Below are 26,542 nucleotides of genomic sequence, written 5' to 3'. Positions count from 1 at the left end.
AATAATAATAATAATAATAATAAAGAGTAAGACTGCTGTAAGTACTGATAATACCTGGTACTTCTGTAGACATCAGCTCGCTCCCACTCCAGGTATCCAGATGCTTCTCCATTATCAAAGTTGACATCCCTCATGACCTTAGTCAAGGGGTTACCTTAAGCAGGCCCCTTTGGTTACTTTTTGAGTTTTGTTGACTGGTTGGTTATTATTTTTAACTAGTAATCTCGACGTTTGTAGTCCCGGCTTTTGTAGCATGCTTTTTATCAAGTTCAATATGTTTAATGTCATGGTAAAGCCCCTGAAGGAACACCCTTTGTAATTGGAGGGGGCAGCTTTTTGCTCAGATTATCTGAACCATATCAGGAGTAGGATGTGGTATGAGCCAAAATAACTTCAGTTTCAAGGAATAAAGCAAACAAATAGGAAAGAAACCCTGCCCAAATGTGAAAAGCTGGTGTTTAACTGCTTCTCTGTATGGAGCAGACGTTAGCTCCCTCTCTGTTTGTATCCACACCTTGGTGGTGTTGATGGAGTTGAGGCAGTGGCTCTGAAGCACCCTGCAATCCTAAGTGACTTTGTGACATAAAAGTGCTCCTTTCTACCCAAGTCCATGATATAATACACTTAAGCATAAATAGTTAATGCAGTTGGGGACTAAAGCCTTGTGATATTCAGCATGTTTGTGTGTGTGCCTTTTGCAGGCAGCATCCCTGACAGTGGATTCCTGCTCTGAGGACCAGGAGCCAGGCTACTGCACTGTTAGCAACGTTGCTGTTTCAACTGACTGGTAAATATTTCTTCATTTTGTGGGGTTAGTGTGAGGTTTGGGTGGATTTTTAATTTTTTTTAAATAAAATTAAAAATAAAGTTAAGAAGAAATGTCCCTGTAAAGCCGGAGAAAGTTGGAGTAATGATTAGGCTCCCCAGTGTTGGTTTATTCCATCTTTGCAGAAGCAAATTAAATTTTCTGCATGTGCTGCTGCTTGCTAGGTCAGGCTACATTTCTTCATGGATCACAGCAAGGAGTTTGCTCAGAAATCTCCAGTTCTCGACACCATCTCTGTCCCCAGGCTCTGGTGGCAGTCAGGAAATGCATGGCCATGGGTCATCTGCACTGTGGTATAAATGAGGATAAGATCTATTGCCTAATGATTTGGGGTCATGTATTTATTTAAACTGCACCTCTCATTGCTCAGAGACATAGGAAATAAAATCACCTGATTAGTGCTGTTGTTAAAAAAGATATTAACATTATTACTTTGACATTGTTTTCAGATGTTTTCTGTAACAGTTTTAAGTTCATAAACAGTGTCCAGTAAAGAAAGCAAACTTTACTTCTGGTGTTTACTGTAACTAACTCTGTAGCCTTTGGGTCACATTTTGGAGATAACAGTAACTTTAATCCCAGTCATTTTGGCTGATTTCTTACAATAATCACAATCATGTTTCCTGCCACACAGGGTTTCCCTGCTATCAGAGGTGTTACATCTTTGTAAAACAAGGAGTACATCTTCCTGCTATTTAAGTATCATCTACAGTCTCAATTATAGTTGGGTAAAAAACCATATTTGTTATGATCTCAAGCACACTGCCAAGTCAAGTGAATAGAAATTTTGACATGCAAACTGAGTGTGAATTTAGAGTAATACCCGCTATAACTGTTAGTTCAAGTGCTGTTGATCTCTCTGTCTCCCCTTCTAAACATAAAATACCAATTTGGGAAGAGGAATTTTAGCTGCAGGCTGCAGCTGATGGTTGCAGTTCCTGTGCTGTCATCACTATCCTGATGTCTGGTACTGATTAGTTGTTTTTCTGTATTTTTATTTTTTACAGGACTCTCGATGTACAACCAAATCGAGTTACTGTTGGTGGCATCAGGTCCATAGAGCCCATCCTTCAGAGGAGAGGACAGGTGGAAAGCCATGATTTTGTGGGCTGCATAATGGAGTTTGCAGTCAACGGACGTCCTCTGGAGCCCAGCCAGGCTTTGGCAGCCCAAGGAATTTTAGATCAGTATGTCTGCTATATATGGGATAGGATGGACCCCACTTGCAATAAAAGAAGCTGTCATGAATGCTATTCCATTCAGACACCAACAGATATTTCATGTTAGAAAAAAACTACTGTAGAACCTACTGTAAAACGTGAAAAATGTAGGAAGATAGTGAATTTGGATTAAAGGTTCACTAAAGATTACAGAGTCTTAAAAAAATAGCAACATCATTACATTTCTGTTGTCAGTGATCATTCAAGTTGCTTTGCAGGCTGAAATTGAGTAGCCCCTGTTCTTGGGTTTCTTTATAAATTCCACCTGTTTTTGACTGTTCTCATACTGTTTGCTAACCCTCTACTCCCTTGTATTTCCTCTTAATCCACCATGTCTGTTCTCTCACTTTGCCTCTCAAGTATCACTGAATTTCCCTCACATCCTCTGAGTAGTCTTTCAGAAGTAATGAACTATCCGACTCTATTGGTTTTTTTACCTCAGTGTTTGAAGTCACAGTTGTAGCAATAATGTCAGTCTTCCATCCAGATTTCCTTGTTCACATTCTCTCAACCCCTCTGTTTGCACTGGTCATTGTAATATGAAGGCTGTGGCATGTCTGAAGCATAAAAAATGCCTAAAAAGGTTTCTTCTCTCTTGTATAACAGATTGTAGGAGTTTGGCTGTCTCTGAATTCCTTCCTCTTTTGTAAGACTGTTATAAGTTGATGGTGAAAATTGCGATCTGGTTAGAAACTTGATTTACAGAGATTCTTAAAATTACAGAATGGTTTGGGTTGGAAAAGACCTTAAAGATCATCCAGTTCCAACCCCTCTGCCATGGGTAGGGACACCTTTCTACTAGCCCAGGTTGCCCAGAGCCCCATCCAGCCTTGCCTTGGACACTTTAGGGATGGGGAGAGGAGCCACTTTTACATCTCTGAGGGAAAGAAAGGGAGTACCATTTAAACAGAGGACACATTCCCAGCACATTTGCTCTGCTTATTTGTGTGCACTTTCTTCAGCATCTGCTTTTCTGATTTCTTTCAGGTGTCCCAGACTGGAAGGCGCTTGCACAACCAGCCCCTGCCAGCATGGTGGCACTTGTGTCGATCAGTGGTCGTGGCAGCAGTGTCACTGCAAGGAAGGACTGACGGGAAAGCACTGTGAAAAATGTGAGGAGGAGGTTTCACTGTCTTTAACATACACCTAACCGTGGCTCAACCAAAGGCCGTTAAGAGTTTCTTTTCAGGGAGAATGAATTTTTTAAAATAATGAAAACAAGCGGCATGTTTGCCTCTTAAGTAGTTTAGAAGTCCACAATGGACTGTTGTCCTTTCACGAGCTAGAAATGGCAACAACTTGAATACATAATGTTTTCTGATCTGTATATCGCATTTCAGGTAACTTGCACTTATTTAAAGCCCTGCTTCCCAATAACATATAATCCGTAACTAAAATAAAGGTATCCCATAGGAGGGATTTGTCTGCTGTGGGGAGGTAAGAGGGTAAGCGAAAACCCCTTCAGGTAAACATTGAGTTCATGTGCTTATGGCTTCTCCAAACTAAAGTCCTTTTCATCAAATTGACTGTGGATTATATGCAAGAAAATATTGTAAATGTAAATGAAAATAAGGCATTTGCACTCGGGGGTGATTAACTCTCATAGGAGCAACCCTCTAAATCAATATGGGATTGTCTCCAGGAGAGCAAAATGATTTATTTCCGTGTAGTTGTGGTATAATGACTGGGCTTTGTTTTTTAACATGTCCCATTATTGTTTATACTGAGTTATATGCTTTTATTGCGCCGGTTTACAAAAGAATTTAGCCATAATTTTAAGAGCATTTGGTAGTCAATGCTCTGCCTCTTTTATTCACTTTTTTTTTAATGCCATAACAAATAGAAAGTCATTATCTCTGCCCTGAAGAGCTTAGAGTTCAATATATCATGAAACCCTGCTTGCAGTAATGGAAACAGTAACATCCCTGGGAAGGAATTACGGTTCTGAGAGCCAAATTTTTTCCCCTACTCCCTCACTTGTTCCCTAGCGAGTTTTAATTTACTATTGACTGATAGCAGCAGTAAATTACTCGCACACTCCCACTCTCAAACACACATTCTGGTGGAAGCCAAAGAATAGAGGGGCTGCAATTGCTGTTCACTCTTGCTCCCCACAACCACCTTGACCTGCTCTGAACTTGATCCGAGGGAAGGTGATGAGGCAGATGATGGCCGGGGCTGTCATGAGCTGCGTGCTCACCCTTTCCCTGTCCTTGTCCCAGATGTCACAGCTGACACGGCCCTGTCCCTGGAGGGCAAGGGGCGGCTCGACTACCACGTGAGCGCCAACCAGAAGCGAGACTACCTGATGAGACTGGGGGCTCGGGGCCGCCCGGGCGTGGAGCGCCTGGAGGTGAAGTTCATGACAAGGAGCGAGAACGGCGTTCTGCTGCACGTCCAGGAGAGCAGCAACTTCACTACTGTGAAGGTAAGATTAGGGCTAATGCCGGGTTTGGTTTGATTGGACTGCCCCGTGTGCAGTGATCAAAATCGTGTTTTTCCATTACTCTTTCTGTTTCCTTTATAAAATATTGGGTCTTTAACTGAGACTAGGCACTGCTCCAGTATCATTCATCTTCTCAACAATTCTCTTCCTATTTGCCAAGATATCAGAAGATCTTGATGGTTTTATATCTAATCAGTTTTGTCTAGACTCCAAATAGTGACTGTTTCAAGGCGACGAGAACGGTGCTCATTGCCATGGTTATTATCATCATTACACTTTACAGAACAAATCATTTTGTTATTGGCCTTTTATCTTCTGATTTTTTGAGCCTTGAACCCGGATCCTCCTTAAGCTAGCAAATGATTGCCAAAAAGTTTTCATTAATTCCTACCAACATGGCTCAAGCTTATCAAACTAGGAAGTGAGGGATAACTTGAATTCATGAGGTTATTCGCAGACCAATGTCAATATCAAATTATTTTGGCATACATAGCTGAATTAATGCTTCAAATGCCACACTGTTTTAGGATTTTTTGTTTTTTCTTTCCTCAAAGAGCTTATTGCTGCAGAAGTTACCTTCCTCAAGAGAAAGCGATGGTTCGGTTCCTGGCGATGCCTCAGTCCATTTACTCATAACTCTAAATGAGTACAGCAGTGATGTTGGCAAGCCCCTTTATTGGGTTGGTGTAAGCTCCAAGTTTCCTTGACTGCTGCAAAGCTTTCCAAGTTTTTCTTACTTGACTTTTAGAGAAATTCATATAGAAATTCACACTTTCTAAGCTTCAGCCCCAAGGATATCCTCCACCTGCCTGGTCAGAGTTACAAAGCTTTCCTGACACACCGGCTGCATTTAAGAAGCAAGTCTGCACTACTTCCCTGGCATATACTTTTACCACATCATTTCATAGGAAGTTTCTGCCTTGCTTATATTAGCAGATAAGATCTCATTATTTTGGCTTTTGGAGAGAAAAAAAACCCTTTCTTCCCACTAAGTAGATTTTGCTAGGTGAGCTCTCCAAGCATTATTGGGAAAAAAAAAAAAAAAGGCGGGAGAGTTGCCTTTCCTGGCTAAAAGCATTGGTGCTGTGTTTATGCAAACACTCTTGTTATTGTTAATATTGGTGAAGTTATACAAGCAAGCAGAGGGTGTCAAGTCCCAGCCCCAGCTGTGCAAGGGAAGAGAGCAGAGGTTTGCCTAATACCAGATGCAGAAGTTTGAGGAAGCAGAGCCGTGCCGGTTGTTGCCAAGCAGTTCCCAGGTGATGTTAGTTAGTAAAACTGCAGTAATTTAACTGTAGCTAGTGCAGCATGGCCTCTGTACTGCTCCTCATTCCCAGAGTAGGTATCACAATGAGCATTCCCCTCAATGGTGGCCCGAGATGCCACTGAAGCCAACCCAGCAAAGGTCTTCATGTCATCTCCATCCACTCCTCCTGCAGGAGTTGGGCTTTAGGGACCTCTCTTTACAACTCTTGTCAGTTATCAAAACAGGAAATTTTATAACTTGATTTTTGGGTCTTTTAATATGCCTGTTATCCAAAATATTAGCATTCAGAAAAAACCTGCCATGTGTTTTAAATATTAAACCATGCTAGGGAAAAGCTACGAGTCCTGTGGCTACTTCCATGCCTTCATGTTTTTACTCTTGTAGCTAATTGGTTTTGGTGTGTCTGGGATTGGGGCAAAACTAGAGAAGTGGTAATATATCAGAGCCACTGAGATTGTGAGCAGTTGATGCACTAAATGATGGATGATGTAAACTCCCTCCAAAGAACCCAAGAGGGGGCTTTATGATATGAAGGGATCCTTAATCCAGAAAAGTTACAAAATTTTGTAGATTACATTAAATAATTGTCAAATTGAGATGGAAAATGCTTCCTCCAAAATCCATTATGACGAAGAGAGTATGGGATTCCATATTACTGGGCTCTTTGTCACAGTTTATTTTCCTACAAATGCACATTGCAAGTAATTCAGTTAGAAGTAATGGGATAAATACAGCAGGTTAAAGGTGAAATTGCCTGTCTTGCTTTATCTAGAAATCTCATCTGCAGTCAGATTAAATGAGCATAATGGAGCTCTAAGATCTCTGAATTGTATGGGTAGAGGATGAGGATTACATTTTACCTATATTAGCTACATTCTCCTGTGTGAGGGGTGGTGAGGCCCTGGCACAGAAGCTTGCTCTAAGTTGTGGATGGATGTCCCATCGCTGGAAGTGCTCAAGGCCAGGTTGGGTGGCTCTCTGAGCAACCTGGTCTAGAGAAAAGTGTCCCTGCCCGTGTCAGAGGGGTCAGAACTGGATGATCTTTAAGGTCACTTCCAACTCAAACCTTTCCATGGCTCTATGCACATATCAAGTCATAGGAATTAATCAGAACATAGCCCTTTTAAATGAAATCTCATTCAATGGCTAGTTTTAAGACAAATAAAGTCCAATTTGTTCAGCAAATGAGACTTGGAATATTAGTAAAGTTGAATCAGCCCTGTAGTTAGGAATATGTTTGCTTTAGTGGTTCATTCTTTTCATTATATTCCACTTGTCAGTTGCTCAGCCATTTAAATAAAACCCAGATATTTGTGTTACTCAATTCTGTCAACTTTGTTTCAAATTTAGAAACATGTTCTGCTTCAAGGCACCAAGAAGAACATTCCATATCTTTTCCTGATTGAAGCAGTCATGGGCCAGTCTTGTCTCTGGAAATTTTCTTTTCCAAATGCCCCTAGTATGTTATTTATAAGTCTGTTAGCAGTAGTCATGTGCGATTTTAAAGGTACAGAAATAGGGTTAAAGAATCATGAATTACTTATGGAAAATATCAGTTGTTGACCGGTAAATAATTTTACAGGTCTTTTCTAAGGTGAAATTAAAAATTTTGCTTCTGTGCTCAGATTTCCCTTAAGCTTGGAGGCTATTGTCTGGCATGGTGTATTCCTTTCTGTTTACATAAAGGAAAAAATACAAGGCAGTATTTTTATGGGGCATCAAAGACAGAATTAGACATAACAAACCAATTACAGGTTGCAGACATGAGTATATGTACATATTCAGCTCAGTCAATCTTTTTATAAGTGATTGTGGGAAATGGTGTTTAATATGTTTTAACAGTGTGTGGGCTGTATTTGTAAGTGTGGGATTTTCTTTGGGCTGTGTGATAGTTTAGACACTTGCCACTTGTGTTTTATCAGTAACAAAAGCATCCTGTCTCTGAGGCAGGCTCTATCAAACAATACATTTTCAAATAGTCTGAATTACTGCCCTCGTAAATGAAGTGGATGTGCATGTTAACTGTTGAACCCTCCATCCAAATGGAATACGTGCTAGATGCATTCATTCAGGCAGCTGCCAAGACATGAGCGTGGTCTTACAGCCTCATTAAAGCTGGAGTGTCTGAACAAAGTCCTCAGCTTGCATCACTGGAGAAGCAAATCCAGAACATTTAACAGTTTCTGGAAACGAGAGGAGCATTCTTGTAGCCAGTGTGTCACCTCACAGTTCTTCCCAGGTGAACCTTATTTTTCCTGGAACAAAGGATGCAAGGCTTTGAGAGCTTTCAGCAAACCTGGGGCTGTGACCTTTGCTGGACTCTGCCTGTGCACGTCCCGCACGCTCGGGATACGGATCTCAGAGTGACCGAGCCGCTGTGGGGAACACAGGATGCAGAGCAGTTGTTCCATTTAATATGTGTGATCTAACATGCAGGAAGATGTGTGACCAAACAGGCAGAGCACCGAAGGAAACTTGCAGCAAGTTTCCCACATGAGTTTACGCAGTTCTGTACACCCTTAGGAGGTCAGCCAACGTAGCCAAATTAATGCAATGTATGAAAAACTGGCGAGGTCGGATGTTGGGGATTCTTTTTAAGCCCCTACATCTTAAGTGCAGAATTTGCACTGATCTCATTTTGGGATCATAATAAGAGGTTTGAAATCCCGCATCTCATGATTCAGTAGAATTGTGAGGCATCGTTCTTATGAGAAAAACCCAAAATATTCTTCCTTTTTTCCCCCAGCTGTTCACAAGTTTTAAAGAAGTTTTCTCAAGAAAGTACTCTTTGAAAATTCTCACAGAATCATGCATTTCACAACTCTTCAGGAAATTTTCTGAAATACAATGAAAGTTTTTTGCAGAATACCAATTAGAAGAAAAAGTAGTTATGAAATGGGGCTCTTGCTCAAGCCCTGCCATGCCTTATGCATTCCTACTGTGTCGTAATAAAAACTGGATGCAATTTTCTTGGGCAAGGACAACATCTGTTCACTCTGCAAAGCATTTTCCACACTTGCCTTGAAGAAGGAGGAAGAATTATTCTTTCTCTGGTTAAAATGTGATGTCATATGCATGACCTATAGCTGGCTTCTCAGTAGGATTAGCCAGGGATTGAATGGGGGGCAGCCCTAAGATGCAGATCTTCTGCTGAAGTTTCTATAGTGTGATGTATTTAGTTCTGGCCAAATTTTTTGTACTAAATAGCTAATGTCTTTTTAGTACAAATAATTATTTGGGGAAAAAGTATACCCACCTCAGCTTTCTGTTATACCGAAGCTACATGTTATTGTAGCTGTACCAGAGTAGGCATCACACTCGTTACATGTGCATAGGAGTTATGTGACACCATTTTAAAACTACACGTCATGTGTTCCTCTGACCAGATAAAAGGCGGGAAGGTGCACTACATATCTGATGCTGGAGTTGCTGGGAAGGTGGAAAGGAACATCCCTGAGGTGTATGCTGCAGATGGCCAGTGGCACACGGTCCTCCTGGAGAAGAATGGCTCTGCCACCACCCTGTCAGTGGACAGGACTCACAGCCGGGACATTCTCCATGCCACCCAGGACTTTGGTGGGCTCAACGTCCTCACCATTTCTCTGGGAGGAATTCCATCCAGCCAACCTTTCAAGAGCACAGCTGCAGGTACTTTTTTTTTTTCTCTCCCCAAGTACTGCAATTCTTTATCAGTCATTAGTGTACATCCATCCTTTGCCAGAAGGAATGCAAATTGAATGAGTAAGGATTACAGACTTTGTTCCCTTAGTACACACTGCAGGCTTCTTGTTTCCAAAAGCAGGCACTCCACCTGCAGGGCTTTCCTGAGATAAGGGGGTTGCTTGTCTGTAGATAAGTTGCTATATTTTTTGTTACCCCAACAGAGAAGAAAGGATGTATTCTTTACCTGAGTCATAATCTGGAAAATCAAGGCAAATCTTTTTTTTGGGCAAAAGTGCTAAACAAAAACTTTGTAGGGATTTGGTGAGTACTGCAGGGTTTACCCTGTTATTAATATGATTGAAATATCTTCTGTAACTCCAAGGTCCTCCTGCTTTATCCTGCTGTCAAATGAAGAATGGGATTTATTTCTGAGCAAGGACAATAAGGAACCACCCTGTAACTGATGTCTAGCTGTTAAGGATAAAATCAGTCTCCCTTAAGAGTTAAAGTAACTGTCTCAAACCCTGGCAAAAGAAGTAGATAACACATGTTTGATACCATTTCCCAAGTGCTAGGTAAAGATGGAAGTGCTTTTTTAGCTGCAAAACATGAAATACTCCAGACAATACAGATGTATTTTTTACATATTGAAAATTTTTCTATATTGAAAAATCTTCCTGGCTTCATGAATTGTGACCAGATAAAGTATTCTTGAGTGGAACAAGTTCATGCTTTACACTTGTGCATTGTGAATATGTATGAAACGTGGTATGAAATCATGTGGATGCTGTGCTGACCTTTATCCTTTTTGCATGTGTGTTTTATGAGCAGCATGTGCATGGAAAAAGCAGAGGCTTGTAGGAAAGCTGGAACAAGGAAAATTGAGGACACTAACCTCTCACCACTGCCCAATGCTGTGGCAGACAAATTAGAAATGTCTGGCTTCCATTAAGCACACACAGTCCAAAATCCCTTATTCATAAGATTTTATTTTATTTTAATATTGGATTACATTGTGTACAACATACCAAGGATTTAGAAGGCGCTGGTATAAAACTCTGCATGAACTCAGAGTCAAAAATATCTGCTGTGCTGTTAAAGGCAGACAATGCATGAGGTGACAGGGCTGTGAAGTTCCTATGTCCAATAAAATTTCCGAATCCAAGTAGATGTGACAAATTGCCCATTGCTGTTTATCACATCCCATCGTATCAGCACTACAAAAAACCACCACGCATGCAGCAAGGTGATCACCACTTTTGGATGCTTGGGCTCCCAGCCAAACCTAAATCTTCAACTGTGAGGATTATAAACTTTTAATACCATCTCATACAGCTCAAGTACATTTGCTGTTTCATAACAGAGTGGTACTCTGTGTACCATTTTGCCACCACAGCTCCAAGCAGAGATCACCATAAGGTTGCACTACCTCAGAACCCTTCCAGAAAAGATTTATTCTGGGGAACACAGAGAATTACTAGGCTTGCAAAAGGCTGGATTTTCCTGTGACCTCATTCAGCCACTGCACAGAGTCTGGGGATAATTCCAGCTCCCTGGGCTCTCACAGCACTAAAACCTGTTGAAGGGTATTGCACTGCAACCAAGGTATGGGAAATTTGGAAAAAGGCCACTCAAAATTGAAACATACGAAAGCATTGCCATGAATTTAGGGGAATGGGAGACTTATCCAGCTGCCCACAGGATTCTCTGTGGGAAATGATAAGAAGTTTTAGAAATATGGGAAAATCAGGAGACAAAAGCATTTCAGTATATTGAATGAAGTCATTACAAGGCGTATTTATTCAAATTCAATTTAAAGACATTAAGTACCACTAGGATAGCTGTTTCCCGATGGTAACCATGTGAATTCTTGACTTATTTAGTGAAGAGTGGAGCCCGTACTGTGCTGTTGACAGTGCACACTCAGCCTTCAGCTCCCAACAACTCTGTCCCGTTTTTCCCCTTCCTCAGGCTTCAACGGCTGCATTTCCTACATCAAGTACGGCGGGGAGAGCCTTCCCTTCTCCGGCAAGCACAGCCTGGCCACGCTCTCCAAAACAGACCCCTCGGTGAAGATCGGCTGCCGCGGCCCCGACGTGTGCGCCAGCAATCCGTGCTGGGGTGAGCTGATGTGCATCAACCGCTGGTTCGCCTACCAGTGTGTCCCACCGGGCGCCTGCGCCTCCAGCCCCTGCCACAACGGGGGCAGCTGCGAGCCCGCGCCCCACGCCCCGGGCTTCACCTGCAGCTGCCCCGAGGCGTACGCGGGACGGACGTGTGAGACCGTGGTGGCCTGCCTGGGGGTGCTGTGCGCCCCGGGTCACCAGTGTAGGGCGGGCGTCGGCGGCGGCCACGTGTGCCTCCCCGCCCCGCATCCCACCGAGCTGTCCCTGCCGCTCTGGGCCGTGCCGGCCATCGTGGGCAGCTGCGCCACGGTGCTGGCGCTGCTGGTGCTCAGCCTCATCCTCTGCAACCAGTGCCGAGGGAAGAAGTCCAAGGGGCCCAAAGAGGAGAAGAAAACGAAGCAGAAGAAGAAGAAGAAAGGGAGCGAGAACGTGGCGTTCGATGACCCTGACAACATCCCGCCCTATGGTGATGACATGACTGTCAGGAAGCAGCCCGAAGGGAACCCGAAACCCGACATCATCGAAAGGGAAAACCCTTACCTCATCTACGACGAGACGGACATCCCGCATGCCACGGAGACAATCCCCAGCGCCCCGCTGGCGTCCCCCGAGCCCGAGATCGAGCACTACGACATCGACAACGCCAGCAGCATCGCCCCTTCTGACGCTGACATCATCCAGCACTACAAGCAGTTCCGCAGCCATACGCCCAAGTTCTCCATCCAGAGGCACAGCCCTCTGGGCTTTGCGCGGCAGTCCCCCATGCCCCTGGGAGCCAGCAGCCTGACCTACCAGCCCGCCTACGGGCAGGGCTTGAGGACAACATCCCTGAGCCACTCGGCGTGCCCCACTCCCAACCCCCTGTCTCGGCACAGCCCCGCGCCCTTCTCCAAATCCTCGACGTTCTACAGGCACAGCCCGGCCAGGGAGCTGCACCTCGCCATCCGGGAAGGGAGCCCGCTGGAGATGCACGGCGATGTCTGCCAGCCCGGCATCTTTAACTACGCCACTCGGCTGGGGAGGAGAAGCAAGAGCCCACAGACCATGGCGAGCCACAGCTCCCGCCCGGGAAGCCGCCTGAAGCAGCCCATCGGGCAGATCCCGCTGGAGACGTCTCCTCCGGTGGGGCTGTCCATCGAAGAGGTGGAGAGACTGAACACCCCTCGCCCCAGGAACCCCAGCATCTGCAGCGCAGACCACGGCCGCTCCTCTTCGGAGGAGGACTGCAGGAGGCCTCTGTCCCGGACGAGGAACCCGGCCGACGGCATTCCCGCGCCCGAGTCCTCCTCCGACAGCGACTCGCACGAGTCCTTCACCTGCTCCGAGATGGAGTACGACCGGGACAAGCCCGTGGCCTACACCTCCAGGATGCCCAAGCTATCCCAGGTCAACGAGTCGGACGCGGATGACGAGGACAACTACGGCTCCAGGCTGAAGCCCCGGCGGTACCCGGGGCGCCGCGGCGAGGGCGGGCCCGTGGGGGCACAGGCAGCCAGCACCGCCGCCGCGGACAGCTCCCTGCCCGGGAAGCTGGGGCAGCCCGCAGGAAGCTTCAACTGGGACAACCTCTTGAACTGGGGCCCGGGCTTTGGGCATTATGTGGATGTTTTCAAAGATTTGGCATCGCTCCCTGAAAAAACAGCAGCAGCAGCAGCAGCAGCAGTGAGTGAAGACAGCAAAGGTGGTACAGCGAAGCCTGTTTCCAAGGAGGGGGAAGCAGAACAGTATGTATAGGCTTTGTCTCCTGGTATTGCCACAGTGCAAAGCCACGGGGGCTGCTGAAACCGTTGTAGAAAAGCCAAGGTCAGCATCTGATCCCCAGGCCAGTCTGGTTGGAGGAGACTTTAAAAATAATAACCATTATGCTGCTGAAAGAGACTTAAGACATTTTTAATTTAATTATGCTTGGATGAATTTATTTCTCCTGCATGCATTGTATTTGCAAACCAGATATTCGGCATGCAGCCTTTGGAAAGGGTTTTCCTATTTACCATTGTTTGGTTCGTGATTCTTAAATTAATAATGCTTTGTTCTGAAAATGAACTAATTTTTTTGTTTCAATTGTGAAGGATGTGCATATTGTCTCCAGCTACTAACATGTTTTACGATGCAAGAGTACTGAGGATTCCATTTTCCTTTAAGAAGTGCATGGAAATAAGATGGTGAATGAAGGAATTACAGTAGTGAGGTGTCTCAGACAATGTAGTTACCATATCCTGCAGTTGCTCACATGTGACTTTATGGATGAAATCAGCTTGAATAATTGCTGGCAACAGTGCTTGCTGTAAGTCTTATTCCATACAAGAGGTGCTAGAAGCAGCTCAAGCCAGTCAGCACTTTAGGAGTTTTGTTTTTTCTTTTTCTTTTCAGTTTGTTTATTTGTTCGTTTCAGGTTTCTCTATATCTTTTTTTTTTGTTTTGTTTGGTTTGGTTGGTTTGGGTTTTCTTTTTTTGTTTTTTTTTTGGGTTTTTTTTTTTGGGGGGGGGGGTTGTTTTGTTTTTTTGTTTTTTGTTTTTTGGGTTTTTTTTGACAAAGTTGTGTGAGAGCTTCTGAATCTCTCGGAAATGTTTTTGGGGATGCTTTCTTAATCTTGGTCCCTTCCTGCCCCCCCTCAGTGATTCCTGATGGTCATTTGGCAGCCCAGCCCAGCCCCCTGGCTCACAGCAGTGAGGGACAAACCTGTCCATTCCCACATCTCCTGGTTTCTCAGCTTGGCTGTGCTGCTGCTGCAGCCTGTGCTTCTCCCCAGATTCCATTTTCCCATCTGTACCATGGAAAGGTTGGAAAAACACTTGTTTCCCTGCCTCACAGGGGTGTTGTGAGGGCTAATTAGTTAACTCGCCTGAAGTGCTTCAACATTATAAAGCACTATAATAAGTACTATCATAATTATTATTAAAGCACTGCCTAGCCTCTGTGACCTTGGAGTGGCATTTTCTGCATTCTCTGATTTTTCTATGATGGAATTAATTTGAAGAATTATTTATTGTATAGAAAAATTACTGCACTCTAGCATTTTGGAGCGGTTATGAGGGAAAACTACTTGTAGATTCATTAACGTAGCTTACCAGTTGTCCCCAATTCCCTAAAGTTGTAGGTGAAATAGAATCTCACAAAGTCCTTACATCTTCATGCAGATCTGATGAACCTATTGTACTGTGTAAAAAATTTCAATTTTTTTTTTTTTTTTACCTAAGCTGTGTTTTATATCAATATTTTCCTATGCTGAATAGTTTTCTTACTTTCAGGGAAGGTAAGAAAAATACTTTTTTTACATTTGTTACTTATGTAACATCCATATTTTTCACATTTTGATAAAATTGTAACATACTGTATGCTTTCTACCTGTAAATGCCAATAATAGAATTAAAATATTTATTTAAAATCTTTAGTGGTGTTATTGGAAACCTTTTGTCTTTTCTCTCTAATTTCCACTCCTTGATCTTCCCTTTTGGGGTTTAAGTTATAAGGTATTTAAGCTACATAAACTTTTTAATCAGAAAACAGGCTTTAAGAAGCAAGTATGTATCCCAGGAAGATGGAGAAGTGTATCATGAGGTTTTTGAGCTTAAGATAATGCCCAAAAGTTCCAAATCTACTTTCATATTTCTAATAAAACAATAAAAACTGTATTTTAGTCCTTAGGGTTTTATTAGTTGCAACTGGTTTCGCATTTGTCAGCCACAATTTCCACCTCTGCTGCAAGCTGGAGCTTTCCAGTACACAGACGGTGAGGAGTGTGAGAGCAAGATCTTTCTGTCATAAAGCAGCAGTTCAACAATAAATAATTGCATTCTTTTGTACTTACAAAGGGATAAATCACACTTGGACAACTTCTTGGAGAATGCAGAGAGTGAAAAAGTTAAGGCTGCAGGCAAGAGGTGAGGTTACACTTCGAATTAGTGGTTAGTGTAAAGAACTTAGAAAAAGGAGGAAGATTTGGGGGGGGGTTGGTTATGTGTTACTTTTTTGGTTTGGAGTTTCTTTTGTCTCAAAGCTGGCAATTAGGAACCAGCTCTTTTTTTTTGGCTAAAAGTGCTCCCAACTTCTTCATGCCCCACAAAAGTGAAAAGATAATGGGCCAAAGTAGCCCATATTGGTATGTAAGTAGTTTCATCTGAAATAACGTGAGTTCCACAAGTGATTTCAGAGTTTGAGGAGCTGCTGTAATTAAACATCTGTTAAAAAGCTGTATGTTTAGTTTGAATATTATCCTTTAATACAAACAGTACCACATCCAAGCAGTGATTTTAATAACACATGAAAACTTTAACAAATGCAAGCTTTTAAATGTAACACCAAACATATTGAGGGCTGTGTTACGGCAATTAAGCATTCTGAAAATATCAAAAAGTTTTGCTAAAGGGGAATAATATGCAGTGTGGACTTACACAAATACATGTCAGAGCTTTTGCACAGTTTACAATTTATCGAGTGGTAGTGTGTTCCTCTAAATTTTGACACTTTATCGTAGACAAATGTATATTTTACTGGTTTCCTTGTTTCCCCATTTCTGAAAGGCGTAGAGATGTTTTTGACACTTAAACATACGATCCATTCCTGCCCTGTTTTTTATAATTCTTTCATGATGAGGATCAGCAAGGGGTTCCAAGTGAATCATGTGGAGCAATCATCCGAAGTTACCAGTTGTGAGGGAGTGAGCTGCATAATTCCCCTGGTTCATCCCCAGAACTGTACGGTCCTGTTTCAAGATCTGGGACGTATTAAAAGTCATAAATATGTGGAAAGAAAAGCAGTCTGCTCCGCTCTCTGCAGTGCACAGGAGCCTCCAAACACTTCTCTTGTCAGCAATTTGTCTCTGACCTGTCTTTCTGCTGGTAGAGTGCTGAACAGCCTTTGCCAATTCAGGTGGAGATGTTTTCTCCCGATGATGTTACTGATTAGATGAAAATGGACAGAAATGGCAGATTTACTTGGGCAGATTTACTTTACAGATTTCTCTTGTTTAGAGAATGAGAAGGAAAATGGGACACGGAAAATAAAAGAATACTGCGATATGTGGTAGATGAATGAATGAATAAAAGGGGTGAAATCTAGATTTATCTGATTCAAGACTTTTCAGTATTGTTCATTAAAGTTTTGTAACTTTAAAACCGCGAAAATAATATTAAAGCGTGTTACATTGAAAAGTAACATAAAGTCCCACATTTTGGTGAAAACATCCCCCATCAAGGATCAGACTGTGAGTCTGTGCTGCAGACCACAACCTGTGTCAGGGAGTATCAGTTAGCAGTGCAATATCCAGCTGGAGCCACATCACTCCAGTCTGGGAATGAGAAGGCTTGGGGCTGGAAGGGGGAGCGGGATCTCCCTGATGTCTTCAAAAGCAGGAGATGGAGCCAGCCAAAGGGCTCGAGCTGCCAGTATTTGTAAGGTAAATTAGATGTGGTGGAAACTCTTTGAGAGTGCTCTGTCTTGTAGACTGTGTTTTTGAAGCACAAAAATTAAAGTAATAGTATTATTCTTCTATAGTGTTAGGATGTGTAAATGGTGTTTTCTTAACTGAATTGTAGAAGAGACTTGGAATTATGGATCCTTTGGAATTGGGAAGGACAATTAGGAGAAGAAGATGGTTAAGAGAAAAGAGTTGCTATTTTATGAAGTAGGACTGAAGGAAGAAAGTGAAAATGTTGATCTCTCTGCTTTATCATCCTAGCATTTTACTGTTCACCATTTTATTATCCTTCACTATGGCCATCTGTGTATTAATTCCACCGTCCTTTCCTCTGCTCTGTGAAATTAGTGCTTTGTTCATCCCAATGTGCTCACGTTGGTTTTCTATAAAGAGCACATAATGAGGATGACTGACAGCTTGTGTTTGTGTTGCCAGCACCACAACCTGTCTTTTTTTTAACATTTAGATATTTGCACTCAGCTGGCCTTTCCTTCATTTTGCATGAACCTCACTTTGCATTCAGCCATCTTACAAGAGCTTTTTCCAGCAATAAGTATGGTTGGATTCTTAGTAATTTTTACAGCCTTTTTCCAGTGGCTTTCAGGTTTCATCATCCTGTCCTGAGATGGTCAGCAGTGAATAGAGTCTAAGTTGCATTTTGAGTTTAAAAGCACCTTTATCTCTGGGCTTCACAATGTAGATTCTCAATAGATTGACTCTTCAGTTTTAGGGCCACAAGTATTTCATTTATGAGCACGTACAAAAAAATAAAAAGTAATTCCCCACGTGGATTACAAATATCTGTTCTCCTAAGTTGTCATTTACTGGTAGGGAAGAAGAAGAATCTCCATCTGTCATTCCAAGAAAGTATTTTCAGAAACGTTAAGCAGTTTTTTGCAATTTGCAAAAATGGCTTCCACCAAGCCCCTTTTCTGATGAGAGCCCTCAAAGGCAGGAGCCTGCATGGTGCCTTGAGGCAGTCAAATGGCAGCATTCCCTTGGCATGGGTGGGGATCACACTGTGCCTCCTTGGAGCTTGACTTCATCCCTATCTGACACAATCTGCCCACTCCTCTGCTTCCAGTTCAGGGCAAAATGAGGCTCCAGCAAGGTGTTGCTTTCCTTCCTCCCTTACAACTGGCAAGCACAACTGGCAAGAGATGGAGAATGAGTAGAAATGGTTCCTCCTAACCTCTGGGAAACAGGAATGCTAAACTACACTCATTTAACTTTAATTTACCTTCTCTCAGTCGGAGCATTTTCAGGGAGTCACCAAACACTGTCAGCTGGAAGAAGATAAGGACAAAAACCCCACATCTGAAAATTTGTGTCAGTTGGAGCAAACTGAGAGCAAAGGGGTTAAAAACATTTCAATCTTTCTAGAGCGAGCCCCAAGGACGGCGTGTGGTACCTCAGATAACTCACATGTTGTGTCACCAGTCAGGAGAACAAAGTGGAGCAGGCATTGGAACAGGCTTTTGAGGGAAGTGGTGGAATCAGCATCCCTGGAAATGTTAAAAAAAGATATGTCACTCAGGGAGATGGTTTAGTGTGGACTTGGCTGTGCTGGGTTAATGGTTGGACTCGATGATCTTTTCCAGGCTAAATGGTTCTGTGACACACATGCGTGGCAGCACACACCCCGTACATTCATTCCACATGGCAATTAATACCCTGCAAATTCCCTGTCAGGACTCCAGGTTTGGAAAACAGATTAGCAACCTGCCTCCCCCCAGTCATAAAAGCCCAAGCTGTTGTTCTGTGTGGCTCCTTGTGTCCCCTTAAAGCCCTGTGACTCTTTGTGCAGCCCCTCAGACAAGGAGCAGGGAAAATAAACAGGTCCCTGTCTTCCCATTTGTTGGTTTATTTCCCCTGAGCCTTCTAAAAGCCAGAGTCTGATTTAGTAATTAGTGTTTCTCCTTGCATATCTTGTGCAATTATCTAGAACAGCAAATTAGGGAATAAGAAATAAACATTAATATAGAAAACAAATATTATAATAGAAGAACATAGAGGATGAGAAATGGATATTGATGAACCATTCGAAAAGCACATTTTGGTGCAATAATCTAGAATCCTTACAAATACGCATTGTAATTTCCTTTAAAGTACAACTCTTGTTCAGTAATGCAAGTCTTTATTAAAACAATTTGTTAAACCTTGGCCAAGAAACTATGTGACAGCATTGTTTTGCAAGAATTCCTTGTAGTTCGTAGAAAGCTAAGTGAGAGCTGGAAGGGTTTGTCTCTCTTAAAAAAACTGATGTTAAGCTTTAAAAAAAAAGGAAAATGAATAATGTTTTATATTATTTTTACACCTGTAGAATTTATCACGAACATCAGAACAGGCTGGACTTCGTAGAGCTGCCTAACCCCATGTGGCAGGGAATGCCTTTTCTGTGATGGTGACACCTCCCTGCTTTGCAGGAGGGGCTGTAATCAACGTGACATGTTATTCTGAACTCGTGCCAGAGGCAGCCTGCTAGTTTTGAGAAAGAGCAGTGAGTTCTGATAAAGAAAACCCACCCTCAGCCTCGGAATGCTTGGGCCAGGCTGGTGTCCCAAGGCAGCCGTGGCTTTTGATATTGCCAGGACAACATTCCTAACTGCCTGTGAATTTCTGCCTAAATGCTCTTTTACAAGGGAGAAAATGCTTTTGTGCGGGGAAATTGGTATTTCAGTCTGAGCCCTTTGCTGTCACCAGGAAAAAGGACAGGCAAAAGCTTTAGTTTAAGAGGGGCCTTAAAAATCACCCAGTTCCAACCCCCCTGCTGTGGGCAGGGACACTTTCCAGGAGACCAGATTGCTCCTATCCCCATCCAGCCAGCTTCCAGGGACATCCACAACATCACCCCTGTTTGCTTTCCTCTGACTCCTGCTCTGCTTTTGAATTAGATCTATATAGGCAGCATAGACTGGAAACTAAGGGGGCTTTTCTGAGATTTAATCAAAGCTGAAAGCACTCAAAGGTGACAGCATGTAAGAATGCAATCCTTTGAAAGCCAAAAATTGGTGTGTTTAATCCACTGGAGCACCCCAACATTTCAACAACTGTTTTATGGAATTGCATTAAACTCCGGCTTCCCAGAAATGCCACAGAAAATCCAAATAACCAGATTATTTTATCCATGTCAAATACACTTCTATTAAAATTACCCACAGAGTCTCCAGTGCCCTGCCTGCATTTACAGCACCATCTAATCACTCAAAGCACAAGTAGGAAAGAGATCCTGATGGAACAAATAGGTCCCTGCAGATGACAATTGCTCTCTGCTGCTCCTGAGGGAGTCATTCCTGGTAAGTGCCAGCGATGCTTGAAACTTGCAGCCTTAGTTTTGTTAGGAAATTCTGTTCCAGCTGGGGAAAATCATGCACTAGGTATGGGTGTCACTTGGAACTTTTCTAATCCTGTTGTGTTTAGGGATTTGATCCATGTTTTTTTCCCCCCAAAGTAGTTTGCAGATCGACTCATGTGAAAGAGGTGAGAAATATTGTTGTTACTTCGACAGAAGTGATTTTGAGTGAAGTTTTTAATTACAGTGAGGCGGGAGTTTATTATGAGGAATATTATATTAAATTCTGTTCACTTTGACCCTTTTCCTGCCGTTGCCAGAAATTCTGTTGTTGTCTGTTGTTCTGTACCCCATTTGGTTTCCTCAGTGTTGGTTTTATCCAACTGTTCTCAGCATTAAAACCAAGGGCAGCTTTTTATGAAGCTAATGCTGCAAATAGCATCCCCCTGAAACTTTTCAATGCTTTCTGTGACAAAGGGGGCCCTTCTTTTTCATTGATTTGAGTGCACTCACTGAATAATTGCATCTGATGAGGTTCTGAAGCTTTGTCAAAATTTCCTCTACCTTCTCATTTTGGTTGCTTCTGTTTTGACTTTAAGATGTCCCTGGATGTTTGTCACGGGAAATGAGCTTGGCTGTTTGCTTTGGTTTAAGTGACATTCAATACTCAGAAGAGAGAAGTGGAGTATGACAAGTCTGTAATTGGGTCAATTTTTCTTTTTCCATCCATGAAATAGCCAGGCATGTACATATCTAACTGCTCTGCTCATGCAGTACACCATGTCCTGGATTTTTAATAAGGTTTCTCTGTAGCTAGTTTTGATTTTTTTTTTTTAATTTTTTTTTTTTAACACTTAAAAATGAATCTTGTAGAGCACTGAGAGTTTTTTATCTGGAAAATGTCAGTGACAAGAGAAAAGCTGTGGCATGACAGCTAAGAGAACCTTTTCCAGTTTGTCTGATCAGCACTTCCCTGCCCTTTGGCAGGAGACATTCCCTTGCTGGAAAACAAATCTGCAGACTTTATAGTGCCTGGAAAACAAAGGCAATGGGCAGAACCGCGAGGTTCCTAAACAACAAGCAACAGGTTGTGAAGCTAAAATCTGCCTTTGACAAATGGTTTTAATAAGATTAAATAGTGCAGATTCATGGGTCTAACTACGTCATGGTGTTTTTGGCTCTAGGGCTTTTAGTCCTGGTGCAAAACTGGCCTCTTTTTGCTGAAAACAAGGGCACTTGGCTGGTTTATAGCAGCTGAGGAGCTGGTTCTCTGTGGTTAGTTAAGAACAGCAGCACAGGTCTGCAGACATCTGTGAGTAGTTGCAGTAGGGGAAATCTGCATTAGTAGAAAAAATTCTTCTGTCAGGGTAGGGAGGCACTGGCACAGGGTGCCCAGAGAAGTTTTGGCTGCCCCATCCCTGGAAGTGCTCATGGCCAGGTTGGATGGGGCTCTGAGAAGGCTGGGATAGGGGAAGGCATCTCTGCCTGTGGCAGGGAGGTTGGAATGGGATAGTCTTCAAGGCCCCTTCCAACCCAAACTGTTCTGTGATTCTACCTACTCTCTTCTACCTAAAACAGAAATTGCTTCTCTAAAAATAATTACACTTCTTCTACTTCTTTGACTTAAAAAGATAATATGTGGAGCATCAAGGAATGAGACAAGCTGTGTTTAAGTCAGCTGTGGCCTGATATCCAACTTGTGTGCTATTAGCTGATAACACTTCCACAGCACCACTGAATTGCCTCCTCAGCTGCCTGACTACAAGGAAGAGATTAATCCTCTGCTGCCACCCCCAGCTCTGCTTTGTATTTTATACACCTACAGCTGTAGGACATCTGCTGAGACAGAAGACCCTACATAAATAAGATGTTAATGTAAAAAATGTTATTTACATTACCTAAAATGAGAACTGTTAGGGAAACGTCCAAGAGTCTGTGTATCTTTCCTGTGATGGCTGGATGGAGATTCCTAAACAAAAAGCAGCAGGCAACCTAATGTTTTCGAGGGGTCCTTTACAGTTTCCTAAACTCTTAAGGGTTCTGTGGAACAAAACTTTTGAGGTTCCTTCTGAGTGGCCCTTTCTGGTCTTAACTGCTGTATTATCCTTTACTTTCTTTTGGTTCTAGTGGGCTCTTTTCTCTGCTTGTTGAGGATTAGGCAGTGATTGGGAGGATCACACATGACTTGTGGATGACCCTCTGCACTGACGTAACCCACATGGAGGAGAGAAATCCTTGTCCACCTTGGAGAAAGCACCAGGGTGCAGCTTCCAGCGTGAGCCTTTCCTTTTGCTTTCCTTCCTTCTGGGCCAAATTTGCTGCAAAGATAGTCAGCCATCACACACAGATCGCTTCTGTTTCATCTTTTTACTTCATCCTGGGGTCCCTTTTCCTTGGTCATTCTGATCTCTGGTGTAGACACGAGTGGCACACAAGGAATTGCCCATGGATTATGATAATTTTTTTGTTCTGGAGCAGCCTCTGAGTCTGCCAGGCCTCAGTGTCGATACAGCAAGCACAGGCAGCAGGGGAGAACATGCCGTGTCAGCAGGATAATGTGGACAAATAAAACCAGCAAATTATTTGTGGTTGGATGTTTGCTTCATGACTCTTTTGTCACTCAGCCGCCCTTCTCTTCATCATGATTTTATTTTTTTATTTTTTTTTTCATTCCTGCTAAACTGCTCTGACATATTTTCCACTCCATACATCACTGAGGATTGCTGCCCTGGGAGCGGCTGCGGTAGGACAAATTCCTTCCTCTTTATTCCTGATTTCTGGCTTTTATAGCAAGGAAATGGCCCTTCAGAGGGTGACTGGGTGCTCCTGGGGCTCAGGGATCACCTTGCAGCTCTTCAGCTGGCCATGCTAAACTAGCACTGCAAACCTACTCGCTCACCACAGAATTAAAGGGAATAATAATAAAGGTAATAGTAATACAGTTAATAGGAATAATAATAAAGGTAATAATAATAGCAGAAAAAGCACAAGCCAAGTTGTGAGGTCTGCTGCTGCTGAGGATCTGGTAAGGCCCTGCAATGTTTTGAGGATGTTTTGTCATTCTTATGAAATCGGGTCATTTCCAAACTATGTTGATCTCAAATGTTTAGCAGTTCCATGAGGCAGTCAGGTGTTTTAGGTTATCCCTGACATTTTGAGTCCGGCTGTCTAGAGCCTCTGTGATGCTTTGGAGCCAATGCAGGACTTTTGTGTTTACAGCCCACTTGGAGCTGATTTATATGACCACATCCCCACTTCCCCACTGGCTTCCCAGGAGCAACTCAAGCAGAGGAGAATCAGACCTGGCTTCTTGTACGACCCTGGGCGTTCAGAGCACAGAGCCATATCCCACCTCAGAGCAGTGTAAGGGGTGCCAGGCTGGTGGGAAGAGGTAGGCTGTGGGAGAGTGGAACCTGCTGAGCAGAACGAGGAGAGAAATAAAGCAGAGGTGAGGCTGCTGCATGATAAAGCACTGAAACTACCTAATGGGCACGGAGGTGCACACACACTCCTACAGGGATCCCACAGGGATCTCATTCAGCCCATGATACCACGCGATGTTCCTGAAGTTATGAGTTGTCTGCTATCCCAAAAATGGTGTCTGTGGAAGGGCTTCCAGCGTTGGGAGTGACAGCAAACACACTGTCTTGTCGGTCTTGGGATGCTTTAAGGAGCACGTGTTGCTGATCCTGGGTTTAATGTTTCCACCGGGCCTGTGCTGAAAGACAGACCACACTTAGCAAATGTCTCGTTTGGGCTCTCAGCCTTGCAGAACAGGCTAATGGGTGTCTCTGGGTGCTGCTTTTCATTTGGTGCTATTCCTCCATAAGCAGCTGCAGTATAAAGAGCTCAGTCCAATGCTGTGCTCCAGGTTTGTGTGCGTGAAGACAACATGCACGTGCAAAACAGGCAGAGGAGAACTTGTATTTTGGTTTTTAAAAGAACTCCAGATGCCTTTGCCTTTTACCTTAATGGAAATTCTGATTATTCCGCTAACCAGCCTCTGCTTTACCCAGGTCTGCCTCTGATTATTCCACAAACCAGTGCCTGCTCTACCACCTCCAGCTGAGGTGGCTGGAGGTCTTTGCAGTGTGCAGCAGCTCTAACCCCCATCACAAACCCAGGCTCCTGGGCACAGAAAACAGAGATGCATTCCCATGATTGTGTTTGTAGGTGAATATAGGTGCTGAGACATCCTCCCTGGGATAAGAGAACCTACAGAAGTTCAGAAGCTGAAGTGGAAGCACATGAGAAGTCATAGTGGGTTAAGTGGTAGGATGCAGCTTATAGCACTGAAACTTTCCCCTCTTCAAGTTCTGCACAAAAGTACTGCAGTAACATTCATTAATACATCTAATTTGCTTCCCCCAGGGACCATGGAGATTTGGGGTCAAGAATAAACAACAAAGAGAAAAATATATATAAGCTATGTTTTACACCATAATGACCTGGTCTTCCAGTAACCAAAAATGCTGAAATAGCTCAGTAAATGAGTTTGTCTTATGTAGAACCAAAAAAAGACCCTTTTAAGGAGTTCTCCACTGCAGACTTGCCACTCTCTTTTTTTCCTCTGAGAACAGCAGCTGTGATCTCCTCTCCTCTCCTCTCCTCTCCTCTCCTCTCCTCTCCTCTCCTCTCCTCTCCTCTCCTCTCCTCTCCTCTCCTCTCCTCTCCTCTCCTCTCCTCTCCTCTCCTCTCCTCTCCTCTCCTCTCCTCTCCTCTCCTCTCCTCTCCTCTCCTCTCCTCTCCTCTCCTCTCCTCTCCTCTCCTCTCCTCTCCTCTCCTCTCCTCTCCTCTCCTCTCCTCTCCTCTCCTCTCCTCCTGAAAACTCCATCCCCAAAGCAAAGGGAATCACTAGTTCCTGACACTTAAAAAAACTACCAAACTTCCTAACTTGGGTTTCACCTTAGTAGTGCATCAGGAGGATGTGGCAGCCCTTGCCAGAGAAAGTTTTGTTTGGAAGAACTCAGGCTATGGGGCCTTTTTGGGATATCGTTCTGGTTTCTCCTCAAATTAAAGAATTATCCTCCAAATCATGGATATAAGCAGTGATATGTGGGTTGCATTTCGGCCTATTTCCTAGTTCACATTCTACATGGAACTGGGGTAATGGATCTACATGTTGTTGTTCAGTCTTTCCTGGCCTGGGATGCCTTTTCCCCCGTGTTAATATCACACTTCTTTCAGCAGTTTATAGCTCTTCTGGCTATAATGATCAACTACAGCCAGAAGCTGTACATCTAGGAAAAACTTCAGAGAACACGTAGCACTTACCAAAGTGCTGATGGAGGGACAGCCAAACTAAAATGTAACTCTCTCAATGCAGCCCCACATGAACTCTGCAGACAATCACAGAATGGTTTGGGTTGGAAGACACCTTAAAGGTGTTCCAACACCTTCCACTAGACCAGGCTGCTCAGAGCCCCATCCAGCCTGGCCTTGGGCACTTCCAGGGATGGGGCAGCCACAGCTTTGTGCATAGAACAGGGCCCTTCCATGTCTTACTGGTTATATTGCTCCTGGCTAAACTTCTTTCTATAAAATCAAAAATCCTAACTCAGCATCTAGTGATTCCAGAGTATGGAGTTATCAAGACCTAATTGCTTTAGTTTGCTTTCATAGTAACAGGAAGCGTAGCAGAGCATTGTCAAAGTGGCTTATTTCCAGAAATACTGTTGGAAGAGTCTGCTGGCATTTATATGGTGAACGAGTTCATTGAAATAAAGATAGACTTACTATGGATTAAGTGGGAGCAAACACTCGACCTTAAAACAGAAAAAAATAGCAATATTATTCTTACTATCTGCACATTGTCTTTACAAGAACACTCCTCTTTGTGTTGCTGGGTGGTTCTTTTATTTGGAGGGGAAGGGTTGTTTTTAATATTCCATGATAAGGAGACCCTGAAAAAATAAATAAGCTCGCTGGAATTGAGGGGGAAGGGGGACTACCCTCAGTAAACCATTGTGTTTCCAAAGCTTTCCTCTATCAACAGCCTGGCTCTGGAGTCATGACTCTGGATGTTTATTATTGTATTAGCATTGTATATATTGACAGTCTGACCAGTAAAACTCTGCTAGAGTCATTCCACAAAATGCTGGTGAGAGAAAACAGCACTGAACCATCCAAAATAGTATTTGCTGAAGCTGTCTTTGTCTCTCGAGGAACTAGCAAACTGCAGTGAGTTTGTTCAGATGGTCCCTTTCTTTCTCATTTCCCTTTTTTTTTTTTTTGTGACTTTCTCCTCTCCTGTGTCCTTTTCTTTTCTTGTTTTTTTAACCCATG

General features: G+C 43.2%; 1 protein-coding gene and 1 long non-coding RNA gene across 2 annotated transcripts in view; both read left to right on the top strand.

Moving 5' to 3' along the window:
- The window catches only part of FAT4 (FAT atypical cadherin 4), a 61,530-nt gene extending 47,539 nt beyond the window's left edge, over positions 1 to 13,991 (top strand). Inside the window, exons 13-18 of the mRNA XM_066316918.1 lie at positions 702 to 787; positions 1,834 to 2,013; positions 3,034 to 3,158; positions 4,269 to 4,474; positions 9,146 to 9,407; positions 11,394 to 13,991. Of these exons, the coding sequence (XP_066173015.1) occupies positions 702 to 787; positions 1,834 to 2,013; positions 3,034 to 3,158; positions 4,269 to 4,474; positions 9,146 to 9,407; positions 11,394 to 13,282 (2,748 nt within the window). The 3' untranslated portion in view covers positions 13,283 to 13,991. The remainder of the gene's footprint in view (positions 1 to 701; positions 788 to 1,833; positions 2,014 to 3,033; positions 3,159 to 4,268; positions 4,475 to 9,145; positions 9,408 to 11,393) is intronic.
- The window catches only part of LOC136360709 (uncharacterized), a 436,491-nt gene that overhangs the window by 228,263 nt on the left and 181,686 nt on the right, over positions 1 to 26,542 (top strand). The gene's annotated exons all lie outside the window — the stretch shown is intronic.

Source organism: Sylvia atricapilla, chromosome 4 (genome assembly GCF_009819655.1).
Source record: "Sylvia atricapilla isolate bSylAtr1 chromosome 4, bSylAtr1.pri, whole genome shotgun sequence".
Classification (NCBI taxonomy): domain Eukaryota; kingdom Metazoa; phylum Chordata; class Aves; order Passeriformes; family Sylviidae; genus Sylvia; species Sylvia atricapilla.
The sequence above is the reverse complement of the archived record's forward strand: the minus strand, read 5'-3'. Positions and strand labels throughout refer to the sequence as shown.